Source organism: Cetorhinus maximus, chromosome 19 (genome assembly GCF_964194155.1).
Source record: "Cetorhinus maximus chromosome 19, sCetMax3.hap1.1, whole genome shotgun sequence".
NCBI lineage: Eukaryota > Metazoa > Chordata > Chondrichthyes > Lamniformes > Cetorhinidae > Cetorhinus > Cetorhinus maximus.
The window spans coordinates 54671614-54693208 of NC_135897.1; the positions used below are offsets into that span (position 1 = coordinate 54671614).

The 21595-nt window shown below is 39.9% G+C and overlaps 1 protein-coding gene across 5 annotated transcripts in view; it reads left to right on the top strand.

Annotated features, from left to right (window-relative positions):
• Positions 1–228: 228 nt before the first annotated feature.
• LOC144693814 (ephrin type-B receptor 3-like) overlaps positions 229–21595 on the top strand; it is a 109591-nt gene continuing 88224 nt past the window's right edge. For all 5 annotated transcript variants that reach the window (XM_078563861.1, XM_078563864.1, XM_078563863.1 and 2 more), the window contains exon 1: positions 229–379. In XM_078563861.1, the coding sequence (XP_078419987.1) occupies positions 325–379 (55 nt within the window). In that variant the 5' untranslated portion in view covers positions 229–324. The remainder of the gene's footprint in view (positions 380–21595) is intronic.

Consider the following 21595-nt stretch of genomic DNA (forward strand, 5'->3'; position numbering starts at 1 on the left):
TTTATTGTTAAGGAGCCTCGTGTCCATTTGTCCGGTCCCGGTTCCGTTTGTTGTGCTACTTGGCTGCCCCGGGTGGTGGAGGCCGTTAGGAGGCGCTCAGTGCACACAATCCAGAGCTGGGAGCAGCCTCTGGGGTGCAGCAATGAATCGCTGAGCGTGTGGGCGGACTGACTCTCTGATTGACAGCGCGAGTGGCTTTCCCAGCAAGCCGCACTCATTCACCACTGATTCCTGACCAAGTGCCAGAGCGATCGAGAGAGCAGTGTGAGCTCAGCACTGGAATAAGACGAGGCGAGGAGAGGGGAAGTGGCCAACGTTAACATTATGGATATCTCGGTGCTATTGTACTTCTGCTTCCCGCTCACCATGGCTGTTGAAGGTAGGACAGCCTTTCAGAGGTCCCATTACTCTTAACATTTGGTGAAACCCAGCAATTTCCATTGGATTCACACAGGGGGTCGGAGAAGGCAACAAGATCGCGGCAACTACATGCAAGTCTCTGAGTCCACCTGATAGGAAAGCAGAGCGATGGAGATCTGTTTCCTTACGTTTTACCAGTCTATTCATACCAAGACAGCCTGTTACGGACCTATAGTGTATATGCAAACAGTTACTGCATAAACTTATGTTTTCGAGTTCATTACTTCACATTTGCTGCTTTCTGGCATCGTTTCGTGTCTAATACAAGATACGATGCACATAGTTAACGTTTAGATAGTTGTACCGTGTATGTATGTTGCACTGGGAAGAAACGACCAGGTTGAAATTTCAAGTATATAGAACAGTTTCTTTTTGGCAACAGCACTGCCGATCGGGGTGCAGCCAAAATTTACTGGAACTGCGATTCGGAGGTTTGATCCTGCGCTGATTGGGATGGCGGGCGGATGGGGGGTGGCGGGGGCGGTGGTCTGAGAAAATCTTATGAACGAAGTTGGTGATCGGCTCTGACGATCAGCCAAACCTGCCTTGTACCTGGCAGTGAAAAGCCCAACCTCCCGGAGTTATCTCTTCAATGCCGAGGCCACTAAGCAGTAACAGGGACCAGCATAACATCCACGATCCGCTGTGCTGTACCCTACACTGCATCATTGTTCAGCCGCTCCAACTTTAACCAAGATAATGATAAGCAGTGGAGCCTGGATCTTTGGAAGGACCTTGTAATTCGGAAGTGCAGGGATTTTTCTTTGCAATTACCCAGTTTAGAAGTAACAAGGAACTTCTTGCGGCGCAAGGTATTGGGGGGTGGAGGGGGTGGGGGGTTTTAGATGACGTTTTATATGGGGATTATCTGCAAGCATTCTCGCCCTTTCAGATTTACACCGGACGGTTTAGAAACCCGAGTCATGTTGAATCGAAGTGTTCAGGGTTTGAGAGTATTTTAACCAATTGTGCAATTGGCCATCACGAATGTCAATCAAAGTTTGGTAGCCGTAGAATAAATATTCATTAATAACAAGTCTGGTTTTGATTGGCCGTGGTTTGGAGAAACGAGGTTGACTGGAATTTTTATGGACTGGAAATAGATAGCTCTGGCATACGGACGTTGGAGCTGCTGTTGCCTCTTACCACTGAGATGGAAGGAGCATTCTCGGGACATGATAGGCAGTTATAGTCATTGCAACTTGCGTTCAGTGTTGGGCGAGTTAACATTTTCTCTGTGTACGCCAAAAAAAAAGTGGTCAGAATGCCTGTTAACTATTTGTTGTCCACCAAATCAGTTTGGGCAGTTGGCGTCCATGATGCTTCCCATAGCCCTTCAGTTGGAATATAAAAGTCATTCAGTCAGCCAATGGACATGGAACTTCACAAAAACATTTGCTCAATCATGCCATTTTGCAATTGCAGAGAAAAGATAGCTCTCCTGGTTCTAGATTTCTACACAATGTTAATGATTGTGAGCTACAGGAAAGATTGTAATTATCTTCCACACACCGCCACATTAAACAGTTATATTCAATAGCTGCCTGTGATAGCTAGAAATCGTTGTATATGGTATCACACCTTCACCCATCAACGAGCAGTATGCCAATTCCTGTAAATTCTCTCTGCTGTAAGCTGTTCTGTTCTATATTTCATATTCTGTTAAACTGTTAGTGTAGTCACTGCGGACTGGGCCATTGGTTAACAGGGCACAATTAAAATTCTCTCCACGAACGCAGTCACTCTAGTTAGAGCAATGTTTCCTGTGCTAAATTCGCCGCTGCCGCCCTTCCGAATATGTTCCGAATACAAGAGACCAAGGCGCTGCGTTACCGGGAGTGATTGAGCTGCGACTAGGCACGGGGCTGTCTGTTCCCAAGCGACGGTAACAAGACGAGCTTGTCACACTTTGAGAAAACTGCTTTACTTCGAATTATTGCTCAGACTAAATCTTCCTATTATAAATCCTGCACCAAATTTCACGTCATTTCTGTTGCTCATTGCACTGTAAAGCAGTGGGGTTATTTAATCTCCCCTAAAACTTCATAAAACAGTTGGCTTTCCTGGGCGGGATCTTGTAATTAGACATCACCAGTGCTAGATTGCCAGGGGATTCACAGAAAGTGTGCACAGTTTGAGTGTTTAACCCCAGTATATAATTTACATGTTCATATAAGGCTGAGTCAATCATAAAAGAAACATGCATTGTCAACTTTTGCATTGCAAATAGCTTGTGTATAATGTCCCAGTGCATATTTGGGGAAATGGTATTTGAAACAAAGGTTGTCCGGCGAATTCTCCAGATTTAATCTCTGCCCATTAATAAAATACTAAGAATTCAAATGCATGATATACTCTGACCTGATCATAATCATGAATTAAATAATTTGGTACACGTGTTAAAAGATGTATTACACAAACTCAAAAGCGCAAGAACAATAATTAATCACAGAAGAACTTTTTATCATTTATATGCCATCCAGTAATAGTAGAAAATATACCGTTCAGGACTTGTCAGGATTTCATTTTGTGAAACTGAAAACACCAAATTTCTTATTTTCACTACAATTTACTCGAGTGACGTCCTATTATGGGAAGAATCCGAAAATGGGACAATTATTTTTAAATTTTGCAAATGAGCGTTTTGCTTGAATTTATGTTAATTATGCTTTTATTTGATTCTGGAATGATGAATTCCCTTGCAGCGTACCATCATGAAATTGATAAAGGTACAGAATGTAAAGCATCATTTTCTTCCACCCATTTACATTCGCTGCGCAGATATAACTCTGCACTTTGGCAATATTAATAGCAGCGCGATTGCTGAAAATCCATGTACCGATTCCTAAGATTTGCGAATCATCACAATGAGACAGGATGACCGGTACCTATCAGTAGGCATGAAGTGCGAAATGAAGGCTTTGTAAATGGGGAACCGGACTGGTGAATTGGATGGCATGGGCCACTCGCCTGAAAGAGACGGGGCTCCTCCACGTGTTGACCGTGCACTGAGGACTGCTTTCTGTGTCTCCCCGCTGTCCCCGGCAGCATGATCAGCTGCTGATGTGCTCTGCACCATTTCCTCATCCAAGGCAGACATGGAAGGAGGCTGGACGGTGTGAATTTCACTATGCTCCTGGGATCCTTTTGTCTGGAGTGAATTTCGCACATTACTGTTGGCTTTTCCTCCCCCCCTTCCCTTCCCTCTGCATTTCCATAAAGGAAACCGGCCTGAGGAATGCGGGCTGGTGAAAAAGCTGCTCATGTGGCAGTCCGGTTTAGATTCTGGTTTCAGAGTTGCGTGCCTGCTTGTTGTGGCGTTTTCAGCACAAGGGCTGGCGAATTCAGTTCCTTTCAGTGGATTTCTTTTAAAGGAAACAAATCCCCCAGATACCATGACAGCACATTAAGTAAACAACTGCAAGAAGAATCGGTGTTCCACGGGTTTTCTTTCTGAGGAGTGGTTCTTGCTTTATTAGAACCAACGGGTTGGGATTCGGTTTACAACATTTGGCAGTACTATGCAAGGCAAAGCTTCCGGTTATTTATAAACAGCTCATCTCTAATCCAGACTTTGATCATATTTTTATTGTGGGGCGACACAAAGTAAATGGTACCTCGCTTGCAACCGGATACATTTCGTGCGACTAAAATAAAATCCTCTGAACAACTCGATCTGTTGAAAGTGAGCTGTCTATATAATATCTGCACTGGAGATTGCCACACGAGTGAATTGCAACAGATATTTCAGGGTTGGTGGTTAGAAGGGTGGTATGTGTGTGGACAGATAGTGAAAACCCAGGTGTTGTAAACGAAGACTTACCGCAGATCAAAACAATAGGAACTGGTGCACTTTTAGGTTGCTTGTTCAAACTAACGACACCCGCAAAATTGATATTGCACCTATACTTGGCTTCAATAACTTTCAGAATCTGGCCAGGACAGGAGACAGCATTACCTAACAATAACAGAAATAAGTTAAGGGTGAATGATCACATATATCTGCGGTGGTTCGATTATAATCTGCTTTGGCTGCTTTGTTTCCTTTCCTATTAAGGTTAACTTTGAGTATTTGTTAACGTAAGGCCAATGTGTTGGGAACCAGTTCTGAAACATCAATGGGGAAGTCAGTGCAAATACACCGTCCTTTTGCACTGGAATGATGAATTGCAGAGTTAATGCACTGAGAGCTTGCAGTTTTTAATCCTGAGGCATGAACTGTCATCAAGAGGGCAGAGAGAGGTCGTGAACTTGCTGATGGAAAAGCAGAAATAGCATTGGCGCAATACCGACAGAGCCTTATTGGGAAAACGACAGGCAAATTGGATTACATTTGAAATGTATGATGAGTCCTGGCAGTGCAGGAGACTGCTGGAAAAAAGTCACATTAGTTTTCTCCACAAGTTGTTTTAAAATCTTGAGGACGTCTTCTTCATGTTTTATTAATTGTGGTTTCTCATTTTTGTGCCATGTTCCCTTAACCAATTCCTGCCATTTTGGTCCCCTTCTAAATGTGGAATAATTTATGTCAGTTTACTGTATCATTATATGGGTTTGTAGGCCTCAGACTGGTGATTAAGGTAGTAGATGCAGAAATAGGGTATATTCGAGAAAGTTATTTTACCAGATATAAATACTAACAATCAAAAGAACTGTAGAGATGGGTTGGATATCGGACTTAGCATCAGATTTAGGTGAGGGGGAACTGTAGATTAGGCAGTTGCAGCCTCACCAACAGTACATTAACTAAAACTTTACGTAGTTCTGAATAGTAACAAGATAGCTTTTAAAAAAAATAGTTAGTATGTAAACTTTGATCTCAAATGTAACGAGATGCAAATGCTGCCTTTAAAATACAGCATAACGTCCTGAAATGTGTTGGGTGTTCCCTTGGTTCCAAAATACTAGGGTTGGTGCCCTTTCCTCTAGCTGGTTCAAAGACTGCCGAATTTTAAACTGAATTGGATTAAGACTGGAGTGAATATTTTCATTACACGAATCAAAGTTCAGAAATCACAACTTACAATCTGATTGGAAAGTAACACCATGCTAAGGGAGGAAATTCTAATTTGAACCCTCATATGCCATCTTTGACTAGCTATGAGAAAAATATGTTGCAAGGATGTGCCTGGTACTGACCCTTGCATATTTATTTCTCAAAAGTATGGTTTTGACGATAAACAAATACACTGTTGCTCATTTTATACTGCAAATCAATGGATCTAAATGATAAAACTGTTCTAAGTAAAAAGAAACAATTTTCAGTATGATTGACTTTTTTCAAATAGCTTTTGCTCAAATCGATGTTTGAAACAAAAAGAGATGGCCTGTTTTTTGTCTTTGTTTGGAGAACATAATGAGTCATAAAATGCATCGATGTCGGAATGGAACATGTAGCTTAATACCTTGCCGTTAGGTGAGAAAAGGTCTGAGAAAACCACAATTTCCCAAGACTGGCTGTGAAATCTATTTTTTGGAGTAGGCAAAAGGATCATGTTTAAACATCAACTATACACATGCACAACCAGTGCCTTGATAGCACTTCACACAACCCACTCCGCAGGCAAGCCTGTGAAAAAAGTCAATGACTCCCTCTGTCAAGGGCCCTCCCAGACAACAATGAGCATGAGTGTGCTTCACTGAGGATGGGGAGGCACTCCACAACACTAATGGAGCTTTTGATTCCTCCCTTTGCAGGGCAGCAATTAGTGATCGATGGTGTGTGCAGCTGGCCAGATGTTTTACAGTCAATGTCTGCTGCTTTTTGATGAACATCTTTAGTCAGTGAAAATTTGGAGTTAATGTGGGAAGATTGAATACAACATCATTGTGATAGTTTGATTACAAATAGTAGGGATGCAGGAAGAGAATTAATGAAAGAGAAGACAAGGGACAAATACAATGGGATCTGAAAAGAGGGAGTTTTGATCTGGAGTACAGCATCTGATGGTGAAACTATGGGCACTAAAATAACCAGAACAGTTTTCAGTAACCACCCAAAAATGCATTAAACTTAAATAATGTAATTCAAAGAAGAAAGAAGCAAGCTAGCAGGGGCAAAAAAAGAGGTGCTTGGTCAATGTAATCAATATCAATGTAAACCAATAGATTTATTCAAAAAGCCAGCTTATTCTTAATTGTGCAAATACTTTTATGTTGATTGTCAAAGAGAGAATTAAAGGGAAATTTGAAAAATTATAACATACCAAATGTACTTTACAGTCAGGCATAAATGGGTTCAATTTGTCATATCCAGCAGCCCAACATGAGCTTTGTTTTATTACAATTTGATTTTGTGTACTACATCCACACTCGATATGAGACTAAAGGTTTCTGTTTCATTGGAACTCTTTCATTGCATCATGCATCCTTTTTCCTTTGTCTCTACCTGCCTGTACTCCAGGAAATCATATAGCGCTGCCGTGCTGGCCGTTTGTTGAGACTTGTGCAGTGATAATGCAGGCAGCCAAATCCTGTAAAATCTTGCTATCATTCACTGTCTTCCAACCTTGAAAATAAATGCATAAGATTAACAAATAATTGCTGTGAGTCAAAAGCCCTCAATAATGTCCAATTAGTACAAATTATTACATTTGAAAATAAATCCCATAATACCATCACAGAGGTTTAGCTTTGAAACAGAGTCATTTTTGTTATACTTTATTTATTGCCCCTATATGTGCTGAGAGCAAGCTTTTGATATGAAATATTCCTTCCTTGTAATGAATTGCATTGACCTAAGGTATGTGTGTGTACATGTGTATGCGTGTCTATATACATATATGTGTGTGTGTATATATGTGTGTACATGGATGTGTGAGTACATATAGGTGTGTGTGTGTTGTATGCATGTGTGCCTTTATATCATCTATGCACGCGTGTGAACTTTTATTGACTTTGGAGACAAATATGGATCAAGTCGCAAAACTGCAGATGAGGAAAAAAAGAATTTGATACTCAACTAGATATATTTGGTTTTCTATGCTGTCAGATGAATTGCGAATTTACTGGGCACTAGAACAGTCGGGCAGCTTCATTTTGTGTGTGCTGGTGGGGGGCAGGGGTTGAGGGGGTGGTGGTATGCTTTGCTGGGACATTAGGTGTCACTCTGGGGCTGCTTCATTCTAAGAAACCCCTTTGGGGCCTCAATGTACATGCATTGTAATCTTTCTTGTATGTGTAAGTCTGCTTGATGTATTTGAATAAAATCTATACTGTGTGCGGTTGTATCTGGGAGAGGGAGGATGCTCAGTGGCAAACCACTGATTGCAGAATTTGGCCTAGGATAGAAGGGAGCAAATAATTCATAAGTATTAATTGTACAAATTAGTTCTGTAAGCCTGTAGGTTCTATAAGCTATGAATGGAATTAGTTATACACGAATTAGTGTTATCATTTTGTTTATACCACAACTATAGTATCAAATATGGAACTAAAAGAAAATATTATTGCTTTTAAACATTTGATTTTAGTCTGGGCTGTATGAATATGGCAGCATCACAATATTTACCAACCTTAATCTCCAGAAGGATTATATTCGCCAGTTTAAAAGTGACATTAGCAGAAATTAAAATGCAAAATTTATGGGCAACTACATTCTCAGTGGCCACAGTTATTAAATAATTGAAAGCTACAGTTTTCAGAGTATCAACTGAGGTAGAAAAGTAGTTTTTTTTTTAAAAAGCATTAGAAAAGTTTCCACTGTTGTATACTGCCTACTTGAATATGAACTTAGAGCAGCAGAGAAAATGGCAGCAGACCCAAAGTGACCTGTCACAGAAGCTGCACCTGTTCAAAAGTCTATTTTAAATTCAACATGATTTGTAAGTTTAGCATTCTGGCCTTTTTGAGTACTCACAAAAAATGTCAGTCTAAATAGTCAAGGGATATCCCAGAATCATGGTTACAATGACATTATCCTTGTTTATGTCTGGAAAATTTGCAGAGTTATAACAAGTTTATTGAGTAATATGCTTCAAAATGCTTGTGTTCATAAAGGGCTTTATCCCATGGCATAATCTGTGGTTGGTTTTAACTCTTGTCCAAAATGTTAGTGTTTCCAAAGCTCAGAAGCATAACATATTGAGCTTCTCATCTTTCTTCATTCCCAGCCCCAGTTAAGTAACTAGTGTTGGGGATCCTGGTAGCTGATGCTGCATGCTGAAAAATACTGCTTCTGAAAAATAAATATTCAAAGCTTAATGCAGTATTTTTAATGACTCATAACCATCAGAAAGCTGCTGCATAAACATTGCATGAGGGATCTCATTTAGAATTTTCTTGATGGTAGCAGAGGGTCACGATTCATGTATCTTATGTTGCTGAAGTACATGGGGCAAAGAGAAAAAAAGCTTCACATCGAGCAGATTCTGAGGGATCTATCCTTCCTTTTAGCACCCCATTGAGTCTATTTCTATAAATATATAAATGTACAACGTTCCCATCCCAGTGTAGATTCTACAGCCAACCATATTTCTATTTTTGTCTCATCAAATCTTTAAGAATTTATCACTGATAGAAAAATGGTAAATGAGAAAAAGAGCCTAATCACTGAACTCCCAAATGCTTACATGTAGTTTTATAATAATTAGCGTATTGAGTTAAGACTAGGTATTTTGTTAGAATTAGAAAATAGTGACAAAATTATGTTCAGAAGGAAAAATACAATTTACTTATATGATCTTTGTATGGAATTGAGAATGTCCCATTGCAAAAGAGCATTGATGGTGCATTATAACTAGGATGTCAGAAGAAGTCTTCTTGAAAAGTTTATACGTGCTTGTTACTCATTTATTGTGAGGTGACCACTAGTTAGATTCTGAGATGAATACTCACTTTCTGTAGATTACAATTTGTCCAACGCTCATTGGGCTAATGGATTATCAGTTAATTTCAGAAATTTTCCTTATTAAGTAAAAGAAAATTGGAGCTAGAGTGTGGTAAATTCAGTTTAGTATTAATAACAGGTATATCTTTGGTTACAGAATTTACAAAGAACATTTCAATTAAGATAAAAGTTTTAGATGCACACTTAATACCTTGGCAGCTAAAATGGTTATATATGATCAATTTATTTTGCTGCATGATGGTACATTTATTGTGGAGTCGCGTTGAGGAATCTTGTACTTTGGTTTCATTGGAAAGAATTTGGGCAAGTGCAGGAATACTGAGGTGTGAAAACTCTGTTGCAATACTATGTTTCCATTGGGAACACTGGCACAACAGATGCACTACTTACTTCAATGCTTGGATTTTGCGGTGCCATTTTCACAGTGCTAACTATACTTTACATTTTTTGTGCATTCAGTGATACAATTTCACCAACACTGATGTTAGTGCGCTGGCTAAATTGCCTTACATGACAGTTTACTAAATAGCAAATCCCCTTTAAGGAACAGATACCATCTGGGCTTTACTGAGAAGTTAAATATCAGTGTGCTGAGAGGTAAACCAATTGTAACAGTTATTGTAGACGCCTGTTAAACCACAGGACTATAATTTTTTTATGGATGAGACAGAAGATAAGAACAGACAATAAAGATAATAGAAGAAAATTACAAAACTCTTGTAAAATGCCTAGGTAACAGCAAACACAGCTGGCCCCTGGCCTCTGGGCTAAAAAATGGAAAATACTCTAAGCAATTGTTACATAGATAAAACAGAAATACGTTCAGCCCTCATAGCAAATGTAATTCTTACTACTTTTAATAAAAGATTCAATATTGTTTTTACAAACCACGGTGAATATTTATTAGTGGCTGTATAACTTGGGTACATAAAAGGAAACCATGCAAAGTAGAAGGTAAGATGTGTGCATTAATTAAACAGGGCAAAGTATGAGACATGGTTTCACAGGCTGTTTTCTTTTGCCTCGGGCTGCCTCTGTGATCAGGAACTGGTTAGTGATTGTGCATTTCAAAAAACCAATGCCAAACTTAGACAATTGTTTCTTTGTTACTGCACCTACACTATCACCCATACCTAACCAAATTAAGGCGACTCATCCCCTTACAACATTCTTTAACTTTCTGAGTAACTTTTAGGGTGTATATTCAATCACTGTAGTCATTTTAAAGATCTTGTAGAATAAGTATATGTTAGTTTCACTGGTTTACTGTAAGTCCACTTCAGTCTGTTTATTTTAAATGCAAACATTTTGATTTGTTGATGAGAATTAGAAACACTTAGCTGAATGTTACATTATAACCATTTTGCATCAGCAGGAGCCAGAAAGAGGCTTTGAATACTTGGTTTGTTTTATTACATCCCAACTTTCTTGATATTACAGTATAATCAGGTAAACAGTTTCAGAGAAGGGCTTCCTTTACTCACATTCGATTTTAGATGTTTGTTGAGCATAGTTGTGTCATTTAGCAAGAATTTGCATTGTATATTGGCAACAGCATTGTAATGTCCAAGTGGAAAAAAATCCAGACTAATTACCATGGTAATAAATCTACAGTAGATATACTTCATTCCAAAATGAATAAATTGGGAAGGAAGAAAGCTTTGGTTTGTAAGTTGTTTATTGCCTGTATAATTATTCACACTTTATGCAGTGACCATAGGAGAACAGTTTGGCCCTATGTGCACTGACCGGCGTGCTTAAGATTTATGAATGAATGGCTTACAGGGTGTATGGCTGTGACAGGATGTATCCTAGGAAATAAGATCTCATTAGGAAAATGCAAATATATTATTTAGGGTATTAATCAATCATGGGTAGAAGAGATACCTAATTGTGTATTTTATGGGAAAAATAACTGATTATGCTCAATTCAGTTACAGTAAATTAAAACATTACCCAAAGTTGCCCATCCCTTCTAATTTCAATAGTTGTCTATTGATAAAGAAACCTATGAAGGCAGGAGATTAGAAGGAGTGGTGACAGGTATACTTTCTTCATTTTTAGCAGCTGATATCAGCATTAAATACTCTTAGATCAGGCATCGCAAAGAATATTTGTATAGCAACATTTCCTGAGTGTTCTTTGCAACAATATATGTTAACACCAATCTCAAACAGGCATTTCCTTTTAGAGCAGTGTAAATTTTTCAATTTCAACATCAGTCATCCCTAGAGCTTTTCTGAGTGAGGCAGTGACTGAATGGTGAACTTGGTTAAGATAATCCAGATTTCTTTCCTTAATTGCCATCAGAGTGGGACTCATATCATCAGCTAGAGCTGGATTCAGAACTGGGTCCCAGGATAAGTCTGGTGTTGTAATGCAATGGACCACCCATATACTGCATTATTTAAAATTTATGGTACTGAAGGCACTAATATTTTAAACCAAGTGAAACTAGTTTGAGTAAATTAGTGCCAGATAATTAAACTCCCTGTATGCACAAACAGAGCCAATTTGTTTTGAATTCAGGTATGCTCCCACATATACTGCAGCTTGACAAAGCCCATGTTACAACATAGTGGTTTTATATATTTGTGTATATTTTATGTATATATCCTATACAGGTTATGATAAATAGCTGTTTATGTTAGAGAAAATCATATCTTAGCGAAGGGAGTTTTTTAAAAATAAACTTTAGGGAAGATTCAGTTTTTAGTCAAACTCAAGGAAATGCCCAAAAGGGATCTAGAAGTCTGCTACTTTTAACATGCTAAGACCTACTGCATGGCTTGACTATACTGTGATTTTCTTTCTTCTCAGATGAATTACTGCCTGCTGAGATGTTGCTCAAGTTCTCCTGAACTCTGCGGCATTTTCTTTCATTTGAGTCAAGGCTCACTGCAGATTGGCAGGCGAGAGACAAGCAGGGCAGCCTGTAGCTCATTAGCTGGTGAAATTACCATTTTCACAGTTTTTTTTCCCCTTGGTGTAATTGTTCCTTAAGAATAGTTTTGTATAACTGACTGCACTCTGCATGCAGCAACTGAAGCAAGGGGCTGCTGTGTGTAAAAAAAAAATAATTCTGTCTTGTGCAATTAACTATCAACTTTCTTTAGGAGGTGGACGATGCCACCATTGTTAACCCCTGTCAGATGCTTTTGTTCCAGGCCAGTGCATGCCTGAGTCCATTCTCAGAAGTCAATGCACAATTTTTTTCTCCCCTGGCCCATAGTTCTCTGTTGCCTTCATAGAAGTTCATGCCTTATTGTATTCTGTTACGATACAAGCAAAATGTTAGAGTAGCAGGGGCCACACACAGAATGCTGTGTACATTCTCTCCATGCCCACCCTTAACACTTTAAACTGAATGGTTCTGCGTTGCTTTTGGAATATTTTAACATACGAGGAAAATCTGATTCAAGGGTAAATCTGAGGGCACTGTCATCAGTTCAACTACATTTGAAATTGGTACTGGCTTTAATTATTTTATCAAACCAATAGTTATGGAAATCACTTAAAGTGTTTGAACTAACCAACTTAATGATTTCAAATAGAAGAAAATCAACATTCAAAAGTACTGACTATGCAGCCTCCTGGAAATAAGGATCACAATGTATTTGCAGAGCCTGTTATCATGGGTGAAAGCAAATCAGTAAATTTGTACTACTATGGATACTACATATTATGAGGTTTTCTAAATATACTAGTTAACTGTAAATCTGATCTGAAACCTGTTGTTTGATATATGGATTAGCCTGGCCCATGCTACATTTTTTTCAAGGTAATTTATAAAGTGTACCTTGTTCCAAACAAGTGTAGCTGCAGCATCTTCCTTCACTAGTACTTAAGAGGTAGTCACACACTGCTGGCCCACAATGAATGTGGCAAAGATCATGACCACTTATTCACCTGGTTAAAAGTTTTAGTGGCAGAGATCAGGTTTAGTAAGTGCATCATGCCAATGTGCTGGCATGTTTTGCTAATTGCCAGAGATCGGGGATTGAAAGGTAGAAATAATAGAACAAACATATGGACCTGGAGTAAAATTAACCTCCACTTAGCACACTAAAATTAATTGAAAGCAAACATTTATTTTATTCTTTTAAATTTTCTTGCCAATTTTCTCCACATGGTAGAAGACCTAGTGAATATCATTATTCCACTATGGGCAGCATCCAAGTTGAACATGACCCTCCCCTCAAATATTATTAATATACACATATCCCAGCAGTATTACCCATTAGTAATTAATGGGCAAAACATCTGCCTATTTTTCTTCTCCTTATTCCAGAGATACTAAGACCATTCTGACTACCTTAACTGCCTTATCAACTGAGATCACCTAATTTGGAACAGACTGGAAATCAAACTTGGTACCTCCCTGGCTAAATATCACAGCAAGCAGTGAACCATTGAGACATAAAGGATGTTGAAAACAAATGCTTTTTATTTCTTTGGCTTTAAGAGCTTAAACATAATGATTAAAATCACCAACTTACCATTATTTGTTAAAACAAAGACTTCATTTATGCAGCGTTTTTCACAATCACCGACATCTCAAAGTGCTTTACAGCCAATGTAGTACTTTTTGAAGTGCAGTCAGTGTTGCAATGTAGGAAACACGGCAGCCTATACGCACTCACCAAACTCCCAAGAGCAGCAATGCAGTGATGACCAGATAGGCTATATTTTGTAACGTTGATTGAGGGATGAATATTGGTCAGGATAGTGGGGATAACTTCCTTGGTCTTCTTCAGAATAGTGCTGTGGGATCTCTTACACCCACCCAAGCAGACAGATGGGACTTTGGTTTAATATCTCATCCAAAACCCTGCACCTCAGACAGTGCAGTGCTCCCTCAGTAACGCTAGAGTACCAATCTTGATTTTTGTCCTCTGATTCTGCCGGAATATCTTATTTTGGAATTTTGATCTACTTCCAGTAGTTAAAAATCCATCTCCTGTATGTTTATATACATATATGTATATGTGTGTGTGTATATATATATATATATGTAATATATCTTTTGTCTCAAAAACCATACACACAATAATACTTAAAGTATCTAATATATTCAAGTTAAAAATGCCCTACAAGATATTTTGACATAATTATAAATGGAAAAGAACATTACCAAAACCATTATTTTGGAATCAATTTTCCAAACAGCCAGCTAATCCAACTGCATTCAATGCACTGTTACAGTAACCTGTATTTTAAATTAAAAATCAATTTTCTGGAATTGCTGAAAAAAAAATCCGGATTATAGAAAATGAAAAGTGGAAACATCTCACAGAAACCTTTATATTCAAAATAATAAGACCAAAATTCAACCACATCACTCTCTACCTGGAGAAAGATTCAAAATGGGCCAGTTCTGGTACATTGAATCTTGAAGCAACAGTGGTTCATTGACTCTGTCTGTCTCTCCACAGATGCTGTCAGACCTGCTGAGTTTTTCCAGCATTTTTTGCTTTTGTTTCAGATGTCCAGCATCCGCAGTGTTTCACATTTATCTTAGTGGTTTATTGATATAACTCAATATGGGACTGCCCATTTGTGACACCTCTTTTGCGCTGCTGCATAACTCGGGCTGGAATGTGGCAGGATGGCTGTAAATTATATCAGCACCCGGCAAATGCTCTGAATTTTCTATCTGGGTTCTTGGGGGAAGAACCTCTTCCTGGCCTATGATGGAGAAGAAGGTGGGTATGACCAGTGGCAGTATGGCATGACAGCCTACTAGATGGCAGTGGTGAGCCCCATCTTGGGATTCAAGCCAGTTGATGGCCTGCCTCCTACCCTGCCAGTCCCTCTGCACCCCCACCCCCACCCAACCCACCCCGTGCAAATACACACACACAGGTACACAAAAAGGGAAAGGGAAATTCTTAATTGCATGAATATGTCCTCTTACGCTGTGGATGCCTTAGACTTCTTTCTGTGGAAAAACAGAACCACTTGGAACCAGCAAATGATACGAGAAATTGTAGATACTCGTTTAGCAGACACCCCATATGAGGCCTTGGTGCCTTGGGCACCTGTCATTCACTTGCAAATCAAGAGACGATCCCCTGATCCTGATCCCTTTGGTTGCCAGCTACTCATGCTGTTGGGACACACCCTGGCCTTCCTCCATTACTTCCAGTTCAGGACCTGCACCCCTGAAAGCCCGGATGACCGGCTGGAGAAGGATGCTGCAATTGGGGGGGTGGGGAGGAAAGACAGCTGTGGGGGAGGTGGTGCAATTGGGGGCGGGGGAAGCTGGTGGGGGAAATGCTGTGGTCTGGGGCGGGTGAGAGCTGGAGGCCAGGTGCTATAACCTGGAGGGGGTGGGATTCTGCAATTGGGGGAGGGGAGCTGCTGCAGTCTGGGGTGGTGGGGGAAGTAGGGGAGACCTCGGGGCGGTGGGGTGGAGTTGCTGCAATTGGAGGGGTCATCTGGGGTGGGAGTTGCTGCAATCATGGGGAGAGCCCGGGGGTGGTGCTGCAATTGGCGGGGAGCTGAGGGGGGGAGTTGCTGCAATTGCGGGGAGGGGGAAGTTGATAGGATCTGGGAGGGAGCGTGTGGATAGGAACGGGAAATTGGTGCATCTGGTTGGCCAGAGAAAATTGCAAAACACCTGGTGGATGCAAGGGTAAGTCTGATCTTAATGAATAATAATGGAATATAAAAATAAACAAAAGTCCATGATTGAGATCATGAAATAATCTTTTTATTGTTTTTGTGATATGGAATCTTGCCAATGTATTAGTTCACATAAATATCGAGTTTATTGTCAAGAGCCAATTAAGATCAGATGTACATTTCAACACTTGCAGATCTCCATTGAAATTGTCACTTATGTCATTCTTGCAATTTTGCTTCTGCACACAAAAAATTAAAAAAGAGACAATGGACATGCTCCTCAAATGGATTTCCATTAAGGGAACATGTCCAAGAAGAGGCAGCATAAAATAAAGATTAGGGGGTGCAGGAGCTGGGATGGTGGAGACTGGGGAGGAGGGAGACTAGGAGAGAAACATGATGGGGGGTGTTGGTGGGAGAAAGAGAGACAGTTGGAGGGGACAAAGGGATGAGAGAGGGTTTTCACTGGTGTACTGGTTTTAGTAAAATTGACAACAGCTGAGCTGGTTTCAGCTAAAGTCGGCTGAAAAGTACTGGCGCCAACTCAGCAACTGGAAGTCCCTACTGGATTCCTGATGAGTCCAGTAGAATTACCAGTTATCAGTTGCCTCCAGTGGAATGCAGCTGTGACCAGTTCAGACCAGTTCAATCCTGAACTGGTCTGAACTTATTTTTCCTTCTGGGAGGGTCAGTGGCAGAGGTTCAGAAGGGCGTATCCTAGCACTTACTCCAGGATGTATACCCTTGACCCATGAATGTTTGGGCTCAGTATTCTTATCTGCTTGGAAGCAGGAGCTGTTTCATCCTTTACCTCTACCATCAAAACAGTTCTTCCTATCACCGTGCATAACAAAGACTATTTTAAGACTATTATGACAACTAGGAGCAGTAAGCCTGAAATTAGTAATTGGCATTACTAGCAGACAAATGCATAGCTTGCCTCTGTTAATTTAGTGCAAGCATTCACTCGCAGGCATTAATCTACTAAGTTTTAAATAGGTCAGTGCATCTGTTAAAATGGCAGGGTGAGGACTGTCTTACGGGCTTGTGAAGTGCAGCGTGTTAATATTGGCATTTCTGGGACTAAAGAGCATTTCTAGGACTAAAGAGTTTAAGACATAATGGGATAAATGTGTGCCCCAGTTCTCAAAGTATACCCTCAGCAGATGACAGGCTGCCAGGCATATTGCAGATGAAAATTTACCCCTGTGGATTCGAATTAGCTTGTTGCCACAGCTGGTTGGATACAGAAGGACGGAGATATTGGATACAAGTTCAATTTCCAATAATGTAGATTTCCAGTGTCTCTGGAACATCTGGATAAGATGAGGCCCAAGTACCACCTCCACCCCACCTCCCCAGAGAATTAAAAAGTGAGGCACTCTGTAAGTAAAAACCAAATACTGGAAATCCGAAACCAAAAAATTGATGCTGGTAACATATAATAAGATAGTCAGCATCTGTGAAGAAAATAGATGATCTACACTTCTGGTTCGTACCCATCAGAGTTTTGATGAAGGGTATGACCTGAAATGTCAACTGCTCTTTCCACAGATGCTGACTGACCTTGCTGTGAGTTTCCAGGTATTCCTCTGCCAGATCGAAATCGATACCTTTGCCTAGTTAATCTATATGAGTATCCCGTACCGATAGAGAAGTACAATTTGTTTTATACATCATGCCTGGTATATATCTTCAGTTTTGTCCATTCAATTTCTGGGTTTTTTTGTACTTTAGTGATACAGTCCCGCTTTCAATGTCGTAGTCATTACAGTCTAATTGCACAGCTCAGTTATTTCATTATGATCCTCAGAATGTCACTTGTGAAACAATGTCAAGGATAATTCTTTTGTTGCATGTGTTGTAAGGTTTCATCAGTAAAGGTTATTCAATTACTGTATGACAAAAGAATTTACACAACTTTAGTTGCAAAATAAATCTATGAAGGTTTGGTACATTTTTAAAGTGATCGCACTAATTCAGTCTGTTACCATATGGAAGATGTTGCCTGGGTTTATGAAAGGTCTGGACTATGTCTTTAATCTAATTCTATCTGTCCTTATAAGGTGATACTGAATAATATAATTAGTACAATTTATCTACATCATAAACAGCTGAGCATGTTCTATGGGCCTTCAAATTATAACCCCATTAGGTACGAGGTATAAAATTTCATCCAAATCTATCCATGGCATATGAGTAAAAAATTGCTTTAATTCTATCAGCAACTATTCTGTAGAGAATATTTGTCAAGTCCTTCTTAAATTAGAGTGCATAGGTGTTAGCTATCTTTTACACAAGTCTCATTATATATTTTTTTGAATTTTCAACCTTCTGATGTCTTTGCAGACACATGGTAAGTATAATCAAGAGTCAGGGATCATTTCATCACCTCTGATGAAGATAAATGACTTCCAGTACAGGAACTGAACCTTGTCACAAACCATTTGCACAAAATGGCACACTTGGGTTTTACATAAATCTGTAGGGAATAAGATGAAAACCACAAGACAGCTCCTCGCAGGACGTGCGTAGCTTGATTTTTTTTAAAATTCTTTCACAGTGTTTGGTGCATTAGCCAAAGCTCAGTTGTGTCACTGCAGCAATATTGGAATGTCTGCATCATGTTTGACCTGTAGCATTCACTGAAGTGGTTATGACTATAGTCTTACCATTTTAAAAGAAATTCTCCCCAGTCTACCTCTTGAATGGGCTACTGTGCACTTTATAACAAAATATGTTCTGCACATGCCTTCATGTGTTTTGTGTGAGGTATGCAGAGCAGCAAGATAAAGTCAAAGATAAATTTGAAAATTATGCAGGACAGATTCAGGGAAAAGATATTGCAGAGAAGCTTTGGAGCACACAAGCAATCTGTTTAAACATTCCTGAATTGAAGTAAATTGAAAGATTACTGAAAAAGAACATGAAGGCAAAAAATGGCGACAAAAATATTTAATCTACATCTCAGAAGAAAGAAAGAAAGTAACAAATGAGGAGACAGTCAGAGGTATAGCCATAACATTTCACAAAAGCATTGTATAGATCTGATGAGTTGAATTGTAAAACAACATTTAAAACCAGAATGTAACTTTGTGGATTACAATTACAGCTTTCTGGCATGAATAAGAATCTACAACCACCTCTCCAATTCTGTTTTCTCCCCCTCTTAACCATTGCCCACAATACCCATTGTTGTAATGTTCCTTTAAGAGATATCAGCATGATATCATTAGAAGGGACATGTGTCATGTGATCCAATCTTAGTTTCACTTTTGCCTTTGAGCAGAGCATGCACACACACAGCTCTGCTGCTCATGTCTTCAAGCTTTCTTCCCATGTGTAAATGTTCCTTTGTGCCTCGTCTAAATCAATGGACCCACAACATTTTTACACAATCCCTTATGAGCAGTTGGTGTCTATATCATCATAACATGACATGGTGCTCAGCGGTGGCCAAACAACCTGGCAGCAAGATTAAGTACAGGTACAACATGGTGAACAACCATAGATCATGCTACATGGCATGAGACAAGGGTTGACTTTCTGGTCAGACTACAGCGGATTTGCAGTGCCAGAGCGTGTTGAAATTGCAGCATGGTGACGACACAGAAAAGCTTTGAAGATGCAGGCTGGGATTTTCCGGCCTCGTTGAGGCGAGACACACCAAGTGAGATTCGGCGGCCCAGCCAACAGTCCATTGACATTCGGCAGGACCAGATGATCCTGGTAGCGGGCAGGGCTGGAAATCCCACCTACAGTGCTGGGATAGTGCTCAAATAAAGAGCTGGTAGGCAGATGATGGTGAGATTGTAGCACAAAGCCTGCTAGTTCAGAGAGTGGGACAGCGCATCGAGAGTGCCCGCACCAGGTTATCTCTATCAGGAAAGGTGAGTGACCAGGGTGTAGGCTGGATCAATAGCAAGCGAGGGAGAGTCAAAGAAAAAAAAACAAAAACAACCGTTATAAAAATCTGGCCAGAGAAGGTTGCAATTATAACAGGTGGAGCTTCAGAAAAGCACATGAAAGCAGCAACAGCAATACTCATCCCAGGTAATATAGGAGAAGGAAGAACAAAGGGATATTGTCAAAATATCCGCAAAATTCCCCAGTTTGAGTTGGGATGCAGCTGACCTACTGTCTGAATTCAAAACATTTAAACAGTGTACAGAGCCTTGGTTTCTTGATTCAGGTGTGTCTGAACCAGAAAAGCAAGCCATAAAAATTTGCCTAGCAATTTGGAATGAAGGTCTTCACAGGTTGAACATGTCAGGATTAATTTCAGTCGAGCTGCAAGATCCCCAAATGACAAACTTTCAGCGTACAATGGTTCACGAATTCCATGTGCAGAATCCACAGTCCTGGAGTGCAAGTAAAGTCAATTCTCCTGGGTGTCACAGGTGTTCTACATCATGGAGACTAAAGGCCCAATGATTGTAGGTTGACCAGCATTCTGTGACCTCACACTAGTCACAATCAATGGAATCAGTCAGACCTCATATGGCAGGTCAACCTCAGAAAGTACTCCTATTGTCTCAGTTCATGACCAAACATTGAAATATCTGGAATGTTTCAATAAAATTGGCAGTTTCAAGGGAGCTGCAACATTACGCTTGCAGGAGAATGCAAGTCCGTCAACTGATCTGGTGCATTTTGCGCAACGCAAATGCCAGCAGCTACAAGAAAAAATGGTGAAAGATTCCACATTGCAGAAACTATGGAAAACCATCATTGAAAGATGGCCTGATTCAATTCAGCATGTCCACAAACATGTGAGACCAATTTGGCCTTACTGGGGTGAGCTAGGCATCTCTCAGGGAGTCATTTTTAAATGCAGGCAGGTCACCGTACCGGAACCTTTGCAAACTGATATTCTTCAAAAACTTCATCACTCACATATGGGCATAGATCGAACAAGAAGGTTATGAACAATGACATTGAAGTCATTGTCAAGAAGTGTGAGGCATGTCAAGAGCATAAACCAAGTCAGCACAAAGCACCATTGATTCCACATGAAATTTCTGCCAATCCTTGGTCCAAAGTCACACCTGACCTCTTACATGTCTGTGGTACTGATTTCATTGTCATCGACGACTACTTTACCAAGTACCCCATTATTTGACAATTGCACAATACATCAAGCAAAACTGTCACGCACACTCTAAGTGCGATTTTAAGTTTATTTGGTGTGCCTAGAGGAATCATTACAGATAAAGGTCCACAATTTATTGGTAAGCTATTTCAGGATATGTGTGAGAATCCATTCCAGCTCCTCAACCGCCGTACAGTCCTTCTGCATCTAGGACAAGATCCCGAATGCAACCAGGAACAACATCCAAAAATGACAATCACTGTGAGCAGTTAAAGAAACTTCCAGACAAGGTTACCATTCCAAGATCCAGCTAGACCAGCAGAATACCTCTATGCTTTAGAGACTCACAGCTTCAGCAGTTCTCTACACTTATGTAATAGTAACTGAACATGAACATGTATTGTAATATTTGGAAGGGGGAACGTTTCTTTAAAAAGAAAGGTGGGTGTTGTAATATGCGTTTAAGTGATATCAGCATGACATCATTAGAAGGAAAGTATGTCTAGTCTTAGTTTCAGTTTTGCTTTTGAGCAGAGCTCACACACACACAGCTCTGCTGCTGATGTCTTCAAGCTTTATATCTATAAATAAATGTTCTCGTGTGCCTA